The 12,081-nt window shown below is 41.1% G+C and overlaps 1 protein-coding gene across 1 annotated transcript; it reads left to right on the top strand.

Annotated features, from left to right (window-relative positions):
* WDR48 (WD repeat domain 48) lies at window positions 1-10,267 on the top strand. Its single transcript, XM_078607720.1, has 19 exons — window positions 1-113; window positions 1,717-1,857; window positions 2,828-2,906; window positions 3,029-3,111; window positions 3,604-3,733; window positions 3,900-3,988; window positions 4,081-4,182; window positions 4,605-4,829; window positions 5,075-5,149; window positions 5,234-5,333; window positions 5,484-5,581; window positions 5,661-5,768; window positions 5,935-6,031; window positions 6,425-6,520; window positions 6,842-6,950; window positions 7,734-7,821; window positions 8,253-8,329; window positions 8,472-8,664; window positions 9,045-10,267. Exons 1-19 carry the CDS (start codon window positions 66-68, stop codon window positions 9,138-9,140), a joined length of 2,034 nt encoding a protein of 677 aa, XP_078463846.1. The 5' UTR covers window positions 1-65; the 3' UTR covers window positions 9,141-10,267.
* Window positions 10,268-12,081: the final 1,814 nt, after the last annotated feature.

Genomic DNA, 12,081 nt, shown 5'->3' with positions numbered 1-12,081 from the left:
CCCCTCTCCCCCCCCCCCACGTGACTTCCGTGCGCGGTGGCGTCAGGGCGCGTAAACACGGGAAGATGGCGACGCATCATCGGCAGAACCCGACCGCCCGGCGGAAAGTTCAGGTGAACTGCGGCGGCGGCGCGGGCTCCGAGAGTGGCCGAGTCGAGCGGCTGCGAGCGCGGGGCGAGCGAGCGAGCGCGGTGTGGTCTAAGCGCGGCTCGCGAAGCTCCTTGCCGGCCTGGGTATAGGGGGGGAGCGGGCGTCAAACGCGGCCCGGAGTCCCGCGTCTCCTGCGCCCCACCGCGGTCGGGCGCCCATTGGTCGTTTAGTGTCACGTGACGCTGCGCCGGCCAATCCGGTTGCGACCCGGTGGGGGGGTGGGGGGAGGTCGCTTGGATCCGCAGCCCCAAGAGGGAAGCCCTCGGCAAGGTCCGGGGTGCGATGCGTTAACCCCGGAGGGAGAAGCGGGGTGGGTGACCCCTTCTTAGACATGGACATCCAGCACCGTGTCCGAAAACCGCAGACCGGCGACCGAGACAACACGGGGACATAGAATCTAGCCCCAGAGAATCGATCAGAATATTTATTCTGGAGGAATCCGATGAGCTATAAAGCGTTTTGTTGTTGTCACGTGTCTAGTAGGGGCGGGTAAGAAAGTTACACCAACAAAATAATGCATAAACACGATAGTAGTGCAAAGTAAAGGAAAGGCAAACTAATCATCCAGAGCATATAAGTAAAACTAAACAATCCCCTTTCCTTGACCCAGAGGATATGGTCCCATATAACCAGATCCCGATCCTAAACCCGAAGTCCTCGGAGCCGAAAATTATTGTCCGAGGGAAAGAGTTATTAAGCACGCACAAGTTGACCCCACAGTTCCTGACAGGCACACAGACAACCCATGCCTAGTCCTAAACCAGGTAGAAGAACCTATACGTGGTCCCTTAGAAACTGGATTGGAAAAAAAAATATCAGGTCCCACAGAAACTGATATAGGTGCCATAAACGCTGAAATCAGAAAACTATACCCATAGAATGAGGACCTGTACACATAGAATTAGGTGCATGGCTCATGAATCCACTTTAATAGAAACAGAACCAAGCGCCAAAGTTCCAGAGAACTTGGTAGAAGCAAAAGCTGGTCCCATAACCAGGAAGTAAACTCATATAATCGGTGTTATGGTTGGAAGCAGAACTCATAATAACCAAGGTAATGTCCCATATTAACAGGAACAGGTCCTTTAAACTACATCTATCCCTGATTCGTGAAGGGTAAAGTACTTCTCGGTTCTAGGCCTACTCAGATATCAAAAGAAAGTTTGCCATATGCCAAGCATCGGGTCTACCCAAGACCAGGTCTATCCAGGCCCAGGTTTCCTTCTGTTCATGACTACGTTTGTGTTCATGTAGCATTATGGGTTGTTTTTCCCAGTATAGAGATACATCTCCAGAACCCAGTCTCTTCATACAGCCATGTCTCATGTATACAATCCAGATGTCGAGATAACAGGACTTACATTAATTTAGTTTTATGAAAAATGTGTTGCTTGGTACGGTGTCCAAAGGCATGCGGAGATACAAACGTTGAAATACATTTTAAAATACATCCTTTACTTGAGTAAATATTTTTTTTTAAATCATATTTGGTTCCTGTTACACGGTAAATTTGATGTTACTCCCTTGATTTGCTGTGCTCACTCTGTTTTCTTTACATGTGTACAGGTATCGTATGTGATCAGGGATGAAGTTGAGCGGTACAATCGTAGTGGCGTCAATGCCTTGCAACTTGACCACTCACTTAACAGACTATTTACAGCTGGGCGGGACTCCATCGTCAGAATATGGAATGTCAGTCAGCACAAGGCAAGTGGCTCATTTTCACTCATTTAAGGCCAGTTTATCCATGTAAGTACATTTATAAAAGTGCAACTCTTATAACCGTGGTTATCATGGGTGTGCAGTATATGTACATTGTTAGCTCTATTAAACAGTTCTTTCTTTCATTTTCTACTGAACTGATTAAATGTCTGAAGAGTCTCAAACATCCAGCAGCAGAGCTCCAGGCCGACAGACCGCTGACCCCGAAGCGAAGCCGCGAGATCCAAAACTTGCTGTTCGAGTGCGCAGAATGATCAGGTCGCCATGAGCTGCTGAATGAAGATGGCGACGATTAACAATGGAATGTACTAACAGACACATGTCCATCAGCGTGCAGTGAATTGGTGGAGACGCTTGTATACCGAAGTGCATAGCTTGTATTTAATACTGTGTTTAATTGGCAGCCAGTGCAGGTCATGGTGGGATGGTCGGTGTGATATGGTCATATTTCCACTTCTACACTATCAAATGTGCGAATAAGTTCAGGACAGACTGGAGTGGACTAGATGGATGACGCTGGTGTGGCTGAAAGACACAATCGTCCACACGACTGGTGATGAATTCGCGGACTAGTGTCTTAGCCACATTAAGAGTCAATGAACGGAGTACTGTACGTAGCTGACGAGTTGGTAACAGCGGTGCGAAAGAAGTTCAACATTCATGCATACAATAGCACCTGCCTGCAAGGCGCATGTGTGTGTAAAGAATGTCAGTGCAGGGCCAAGGTTACATCCCAGGGACTTGACATCAGAGGACAGCGGGATGTCTGTGCCCCCCCAGGTGACACTGAACCTTGGCGAGTTGCTGCCTGGTACCAAGCCAAATGAACTGAATCATATCAGCGTTTAACTTCACGTGGAATGTTTTACACTGGGGGTTGTGTGTAACTAGTTCACACTGTTCTTGTGCGAGGCTTATCAAGGGGTCTCAACTTGTTTGTATTTTTCTTCCACAGCAAGATCCCTTCATTGCCTCCATGGAGCACCACACAGACTGGGTCAATGATGTTGTGCTCTGCTGTAATGGAAGAACATGTAAGTGTCTGGCCTAAATAGATAAAAGCTATTATTGAATGTTTTTTTATTTTATATTTCTTTTTACAAACATTGTTTCTTCAGTTACATTAAATAACACATTTCCTTTTGTTCTATTACAGTAATATCTGCATCATCAGACACAACTGTAAAGGTGTGGAATGCACACAAAGGCTTCTGTATGTCCACTTTAAGGACTCACAAGGTACTGCATGTTCAATATATTTTTAAAGCAGCTTATCTTGATTTGAAGCTTTCGTGACTGCAGGAATCCATACTCTTTGTTTTTTTAGGTAAAGTCACGTAGGTATAAAATAAAATAGATCACGACATCACATTAACATCACTAGACCCAGCCACTTCTTTATGACCCTTGGGCTAGACCCATTTCAAACCTTTTAAAACAGTCTGCATTAGCAGCAGACCATGCTTTCCCACCTGATAACGGACGCTTGTGTTGCGCCCGAAACGTCGTGATCTATTTTATTTTATACCTACGTGACTTTACCTAAAGAACCAAACAGTATGAAGCAGCGTATATTTGCATACAGTGATTAATCTACTTAGTGTTTTATTCTTAGTCGTCATTGCATGTGTCAGAATAGAATAATCGGATCATGTATGCATTACGTAGATCACAAACTAATTTGCAAGAGTAATACATATCTACGTTTAATTCAGCAATTGTTTTTTTCAGGATTATGTCAAAGCACTGGCTTATGCTAAAGATAAAGAGCAAGTGGCATCTGCTGGTCTGGACAGGCAGATCTTCCTCTGGGATGTGAACACATTAACAGCTTTAACAGCTTCCAACAACACAGTTACTAGTAAGTCAGAGCTATATGCATTGTAATGCAAGTTAAGAGTGACATCTCTTTGAATAATGCTCATTTCTACCTGCTCCCATGCTGGATGTTGAATACCTGTATATGTGTGTTAATTGCGTGTATTATTTTTTTGTTCTAAATGGCTCTGGCATTTACTTTTTTACAGCATCTTCTTTAAGCGGAAACAAAGATTCTATCTATAGTTTGGCCATGAACCAGATGGGAACCATCATTGTATCAGGATCAACAGAAAAGGTTAATTTATGTGCACTATATAAACTGGATTCTTTTATTCTGTTGTAAAATATGAACGTTGCTATTCATGAGAAATCTTCATTCATTTACAGGTTTTGCGTGTCTGGGATCCACGAACATGTGCAAAGCTTATGAAACTGAAGGGCCACACTGACAATGTCAAGGCACTACTACTGAACAGAGATGGAACACAGGTAAAGTGATCTAATAGTTCCTTGTTTTGGAGGATTCAAGTACCCTCTTATGTTATGATAATTGATGTACATGTTTTAATATACACATTTATTGAAAACTGCATGATAGAGCAGTTTTGTTATTTATGGCATTTTTTATCAACTATATTCAATTTGAGTTGCATTTATGCAAGGAATAAAGTATTTTACATTTTCGAGTGGTATAGTACAACCCAAAAATTTATTAGCGGGAAAACCAAATTTAAAAGATCTGATACCATCAAAAACACACTCGATATTCGGGACCAGGCTTTTTGGAGGACGCCCTGGAATTTATGTCAGTAATAACACAGTGCCATTACATGGATATATTTTGTCTTTATTCATTAAAACCTTGTACCGTCGTTTATCTCTCTACTACATTATGATGATATGCCTTGCAGTGCTTATCAGGCAGCTCCGACGGCACTATCCGGCTGTGGTCGCTGGGCCAGCAGCGCTGCATCGCGACGTATCGCGTGCACGATGAGGGCGTGTGGGCACTGCAGGTGAACGACACCTTCACTCAAGTGTATTCGGGTGGACGTGATCGCAAGGTTTACTGTACTGACCTGCGCAACCCCGACATACGAGTGCTCATCTGCGAGGAGAAGGCACCTGTGTTGAAGGTTAGGACCTGGGCTTTCACACCCATTATATGTGCACAATTATACCTTGAAAACAGCCACAATTAAGTAATTTAAGCATGAATGTAGTTTTTATTTCAATAATGTTTTGTTATAATGTTTATGATATGCTCATTTATAAGACATTAATTGAATTTCGCATATTTGTGTCTGTTGTATTACACGAAATGGAGTTTAAAATAAGTAATCACGTGCATAATATTGTTTTTATTGTTTATTTTTAACAGTTGGAGCTCGACAGATCGGCAGATCCTCCTCCAGCTATTTGGGTTGCAACAACACAGTCTTCCGTCAATAAATGGGTAAGAAGCTGCATGTTTTTGTATATAATAATATTTTTGTGGGCTTGTTTGTGATGTAAGCCATTGCTTTTCTTGTGATTGCAGTCTCTAAAGGGTCACAATTTCCGGATGTCGGGAGATTACGATAATGACTGTGCTGGCTCCATCACACCATTATGTACACAGCCAGAGCAAGTAATCAAAGGTGAGGCGTTTTCATAAGTCTATTTTCAGTGGTCTTTCATACTGTTATCATCCAACATTTGTTTATGATACATCATTGTCCTGGTATTATTGAATGTTTGTCCTGCCTAAAATATGCATGACACATGAGCTTAAAGATTCTTATTTGCAGGTGGTGCAAGCATCATTCAATACAACATTCTAAATGACAAGAGGCACATCTTGACAAAGGACACCAACAATCATGTAGCATATTGGGATGTTCTTAAGGTGGGTTGTTCAACAGAGTGATACATTACAGTCACAGTAAAGTGTCATTACTATGCTAACATGTGCTTTCGTCCAATAGGCATGTAAAGTGGAAGACTTGGGCACAATGGATTTTGATGAGGAAATAAAGAAGCGATTTAGGATGCTGTATGTGCCGAATTGGTTCTCAGTTGACCTAAAGATTGGGGTGAGATTGAACAGCATCATTTTTTTAATGCTCAATTCATTTAGCATACTTTGTTATTTGCAAAACTGCTCACATTTTACTTTAACCATGGCTGTTGGGTAGGCATATTTCGTATGAATTAAATTGCAATTTACTACATATACATCCATCATTGGCGTTTTACCAGATGCTGACTATTACCTTGGAGGAAAATGACTGTTTTGCCGCCTGGGTCTCTGCTAAGGATGCTGGCTTTGCCAGCCAGGATGGCGCTGACCCTAAGTGTAAGTGGGAGCTAGCAAGGTGGTGCAAAAGAAAGGCAACAAGATTGACCACATAGTCCATAATAAATATGTTTGCACTGCACTGTGAATTTTTATGAACACAATTATAATGTATCATGAACAATTAAAGCAATAAACAGCCACACTGGCATGTATACATTAGTTTTGTCTTTTTAATGTATTGTGTTTATATACAAAATTTAAATGTACACAATATCAATTAAAATGTGAAAAGCATATTTCCTACAGAGTAAAATTTTTGGTTTATTTACATATGGACTTGACAAAACCTAATATTAAAGTCAACGCCGCAAGTATCTAGATATTTCCTGAAGCATCTGCAGATGACTGGCATTGGAGATGCTGACCCCTACTGATGTGTCTCTGCTGCAGTAAACTTTGGAGGGCTGCTTCTTCAGGCACTGCTTGAGCACTGGCCTCGGACTCATGTGGGGCCAATGGAGGATGATGACATCGAGATGAGCCAAGGTGATTTCTGCTGTAAAAGCCAATAAATGCCCGGTGACTGAAGATGTTTTAAACGGATGAAAAAAACCCATATAATACTTTTAAGGGGTTACATTTCTCGTTTTCTTTCCTTTGGCATTCAGCCAGTGGCTTTAGTGAAATTAATTTGGTAAACTGCCCTTTTATTCTTTAAACTTTGTGACATTCATACCATCTGTTCTGGTAGGGGCCTTTGGATGTTTTTAATATGTATAGTGTTATTTAAGGGCTGGACTTTTTAGCACCTTGAAGTTCAAACGTATCTTTGAATTTTGTTGATAATTGTTTTTCCCCATTTGGCAGTTAATGGTGAGCCAGAGAACAGAGTGGTGACAAAGGGTAACGGATACTTTCTAGTTCCTCCACACACGCCCGTTATATTCACTGAAGCAGGAGGACGCACACTGTTCAGGTAAAAACAACACGACGGTAAAAACCTCGATGCCAGATTAAGTGGGAGGAGAGCCTTTCCGTTTGTGGGGAATGTTTGGCACACTTCAACTAGATACATGCAATATTACATTTAAAATACACTTGCACGTAATTAACACCTTACATTTTTAATTCATGCTTAACTACATTTGTGCGGTTTTGTTTACAAATTTTATGACGTAAAAAAATGTATGATATTCTAAACTGAGTCACTTATCACCGTGAAGCAGAGGTGAAAGGCTGAGCTTTACTGGATGTAGAAGGCTCAAGAGATGTAGAAAGATGGAGAGATTTTCTGACAGATTTTTTGTAAAATAAATGTGAACATAAGAGTACTCGAAGAGCACGTAGATGGCTGAGGTATTCAGAGAACAGTATTCTGGCGGAGATTGTTGGCTTGTACTCCCTTTTACTGAAGAGGAGCCTTCCTGGTTTACCCCAAATTCCTGATTATGCAAGTTTGACTTTTGACGTTTTCCTTTACTAATACACATTAGACCTCCATGATAATTTCCTGTGTGGAAGCATGAATGCAATATAGATTTACAGAGGTAGACGATTTTAATTGTGCTTATCTGCAATTAATGTTTTAATTCAACAAAAAAAGTCGACAATGATGTAAGTGGAACCCAACAGATCTGTCACAAGTACATTCTTAACAAGATTAAGATTTATATGGAAAATATTGTATTGTCAGGTATCTACCTGGTACAAAGTCTGCATGCCTAATATTGTCTTTATGAGTTGTCAATTGTTGTCTCAGGCTTCTGTGCAGAGATGCTGGTGGAGAAACAGAGTCTGTGCTGTTGAATGAGACTGTGCCTCAGTGGGTGGTTGATGTGGCTGTGGATGTAAGTAAGCTATTGGGTTCAATGCATATTCCTGCAATTAGTTTGATCATTTCCAAAACAGTGTATGAAAATGGTTGAACATTTCGATTTAAAGCTTTCGTGACTGCAGGGATTCATCTTCTTGGTTCTTTCGGTAAAGTCACGTAGAAGGGAAGTAATAAAATAATAAAAATAAAACATAATAAAACAATTCTCACGACGTTTCGGCCACAACGCAAGCAGCCATCCTCAGGCGAAGAAGAATTCTTCGCCTGAGGATGGCTGCTTGCGTTGTGGCCGAAACGTCGTGAGAATTGTTTTATTATGTTTTATTTTTATTATTTTATTACTTCCCTTCTACGTGACTTTACCGAAAGAACCAAGAAGAATGGTTGAACATTTTGTCAATTTATCTTTGTTTTTTATTCATGTTGCCTATACCTCTTTTACAGAAAAATATGCCAAAATTCAACAAAATACCCTTCTACCTTCAACCTCACTCGAACTCTGGAGCTAAAACATTAAAGAAGTAAGTATGATCCGACGGGAATTTGCTTTTACAATGTAAGGTTATTTTACAAGAATTTGCATTCGGGTTGTTGAATGAACTTATTTTGACCCTGAACCAAAGGGGCAACTGCGCAAGTTGTGATTATCTGCCTTTACTGTAGGGATCGCCTCTCAGCCAGCGACATGCTTCAGGTGCGCAAGGTCATGGAGCACGTCTACGAGAAAATAATCAATGCCGAGACAGAGTCGCAGACCCCAAACTCACCCAACAATGACAAGACTCGGGAGATGGACAAGGAGGAAGACATTGCTGCTTTGGCCGAAGAAAAAATCGAGCTCCTCTGCCAAGATCAGGTAAGCCTGCACAGAAGTAGAGCTGCAAAACTGCATTTCTAAAAGCAGTTGAGGGGCTGTTGTAAGGAAAATAAGCCATTTTGCATCACTATGCAACAATCTGATGGCTTTAAGTTTCTTAACCATATGTGTGATGTCCTTTTAATGTACCATAAGCGTGCAAGGCAAGTCCTAATATGCATTTGGATTTACACTACATTTTACATCTGAATGTTTTCCCATGTGGAAAATCTTATATTATATTTTCTTTCAAATGAGCAATTTATTGAAAAAAACATGTGTTGTATCAGTACATGATGTGCCTTATTTCAAAGGTAACTAGCGACAAATGATTGTACTAATAATAGCATGCATATGCCTCTGATTGTTTTATGTGCAAGGTCCTTGATCCAAACATGGATCTCAGGACAGTAAAGCATTTCATCTGGAAGAGTGGAGGGGACCTCACACTCCACTACCGACAGAAGTTTCCTTGAGCAGCCTTGGAGGAGCCTTTTGAAACTTCTCAAAGCTGGCACAGACAGGACCTATTTGTTACAAGGCATTCCAAACAACCATATCTTAATACGTGTTGGTTAGTCATGGTTGGAAGATTAAACGTTGTAGACCCACTTAATCCGTGGGGGAGGTGGGTGGCCTTTTCCTCTGATGTTTGTGCAGAGATGTATTTTAAACTGTACATTAAAGGAAATATGCATTGAAAAATATGTATAACAGTGCCGTACTTATGAGTGCAGTTTTCAGAAAATATATATTGAGTTCAACCTCAAAATGTAAATTAGCCATTATAATTTGACTTAAACTATATTTTGCAATGTATATTATGCACTTGATATATAATGAGCACAAATAGAGCCAGTTCCTCATATTTGGTTGTGTTTCATGTGTCCTGATGGTAATTGCTCTGAGATGTCTGCACAGTAACATTAAGACCAACATAAAGAACTACCCAGTCCATTTGTGCATGCATACTTGCATTTTCAAAATACAGTGCCACAGCCCTTGTGTTTTAAAAGTGAAGCAATATGGGTTTTTGTATGATTTTTTTTCTTCAGATTTGTAATGTGTGCTACTGCCTTTTTTGGGAATGGCAATTATGAAACATTTTTTCCTCTGTTTACCTACAGAATCTCTCTTATCTGCAAAGTAGGCCAGTATTTATCAGGATTAGATTGAAAACCCTTGTAAAACCTTCCCCTTAAATGATCAAAATGAAAAATGTAGGTGTGTATCCGTGTACACTTTAATGTTTCATAGACATTTGTCAACCTTATACAATTGATACCTGAGACGCGTTGAAGAAATTTTTCGTCAAACCCTCAGTCCAATTTTGTTTCCGTATTTCAGCCATGGTCAGTTGGGTCCATGTTTGTGAATTTTATTCAACAGTTGTCACTGTACATAGGTAATTCACCTGCTGTCTTAGCATATGTCCTGCATTTAAGCATGGCTTATAAGACTGAACATTGCACAGGTTACCTCTTGTGAAGTACATTGTGTTTATTTTTTAATTATCTGTAATATACTGTACCTTGCTGATAATGTAGATAATGCTTGTAATGTGCAGCACATCACTGCCTGTATTAAAAACAGCTGCATAATATTTGTTATACATTTCCTTTTGCATGGTAATGTCTGCTGAATGTTGGAGTTGTGTGAGCATTGTCCATGCCCTGCCCCATTGCTAGCCCTCGTGGTCTTGCGATACCTCTCCATCTCCCTCCTACACATGAACTCATCTGATCACCCCATCTCCACAGTGGTCATCAGCTTGGCCTGTCTCTCCTTTGACTGCCATTCCATCACCTATCTTATTAATTGGCCATAATCCTTTCTCGAGATGTCCTGCCCAAACCCACTTTCCTCAAATGTGAATTTGCTGTTTCTGATTAGTGTTTATTCTCTGAACTATGTGTTCCCCTCTTGGCCTTGGTGTCATTGCAAGAAACAATACAGGACTACAATGTATCCTCAAACGGTAAACAGCAGTGATATGGGCTGCAGTAAAAAAAGGTTGCATACGAGGACTTAATTTTAATTTCGACCACTGATAGGTAATAAGCAGTCACGAAAACTTCATTTTACATGGTTGTTTATGCCTTTATTTCCCCAGTTCAATTTTCAGAAAACATGATTACCCTTGGTGAGCATCATCTTTCCTGATGTACCTATTTTTACTTTTGATGTGACATGTCAAGGGTATGTAATTGCACGTGCATCGACTTTTCAGTTCAATGGTTTTGTGCCTAATAAAGGCCGATGTAGCCGTCCACGTGACCAAATGAAACGGTTGATGGAGCACACCGATTTGAGTAACATTTCAAAGCATGCATGGCTACGAGATGGCCATGAGATGGCAGTACAAGTGCTTTAACATGTCTGCGAACTTGTGTTCTTTCTGTTCTTGCTTGCAAAACAATGGAATTGTACAAACATCCTATCGAAACTCTCTTGGACAAATCACATTACAATATTATTGTTGTTAGGGGTTCAACTGTGTTCAGCATCCCTCCAAGGTCTAGAAAATTCCCATCGCCGGGAAATCAAGTCTTACTCCTGCAGCCCAGCAATTGTGCATCAGATTATCACATCGTTTTATATTGCTGTGAAATTCAGTACTGTATTCCTGATATTTCGGTCACACGAAGGCGTTTTAAACAACCGGTAATAGTTTTTTCTTTATAATCGATTACTGGTTCCAAAGTCGTGGCGAACGTATAAACAACACTTCGGTCTAATTTGCCGCGTGGTACATTTGTACTCGTTTCCTAGTTAAAAGACAAGCGAAGCTCTACAATTGCTTGTTCACGCCTGAAGGAGAGGGTCTGCTCTTCTAAGTATATTGCTGTAGGCATGCGTAAAAATCGATAACCGGTGTTTGCAATGTGTTTGCCAAATCAAATCTGTAAATGACGGGTACAACACGAAATACTGTTTTCCAATAGCGCAGGCCAATTTTTTTTTTAAAACGCTACACAAAAAACGTGTGAAAAGCACCGTGCGTCGTGCAACAACAATCAGCAGTTCCGAAACAACTGCATCGTGGTCCCAAGCAGCAGTGATACGGGGATGGACCACCGCGGAAGGGTTTCGGTTTTTTTGGGGGACTCATCACCAAACCCAGCAGAGCGCCACGTGCGGCCGTGACGATCGGGATGGGGAGTCGATCCCAGAGGAATCGGTTCCTGATTCCGCGTACGTCAAATTTCGGAATAGTTTCTTGTTTTTCACAGGGAATGGCTTTTTAAGAAATATTCGGAAACGGAATATATTCTGGAATTGGAATCGATTATGGAATCAGCTATTCTTCGGTGGTGGAGACGTGTGCGTGTGGGAAGAAATCACGGACCATCAGTTTCCAACAAAATCAGAATCTGTATTTATGGAATTAACCAGCAGGGACAGGTCAGAACGTTA

The sequence above is a fragment of the Lampetra planeri genome, chromosome 2 (assembly GCF_965212315.1).
Source record: "Lampetra planeri chromosome 2, kcLamPlan1.2.h2, whole genome shotgun sequence".
Lineage (NCBI taxonomy): Eukaryota > Metazoa > Chordata > Hyperoartia > Petromyzontiformes > Petromyzontidae > Lampetra > Lampetra planeri.
Note: the sequence above shows the minus strand (reverse complement) of the source record. Positions and strands in the feature narration are given on the sequence as shown.

Coding starts and splice junctions, on each gene's coding strand:
- WDR48 (XM_078607720.1), top strand. CDS start 66: ATGGCGACGCATCATCGGCAGAACCCGACCGCCCGGCGGAAAGTTCAG. Junction 2,907..3,028: donor CTGCTGTAATGGAAGAACAT/GTAAGTGTCTGG, acceptor GTTCTATTACAG/TAATATCTGCATCATCAGAC. Junction 5,334..5,483: donor GCCAGAGCAAGTAATCAAAG/GTGAGGCGTTTT, acceptor TCTTATTTGCAG/GTGGTGCAAGCATCATTCAA.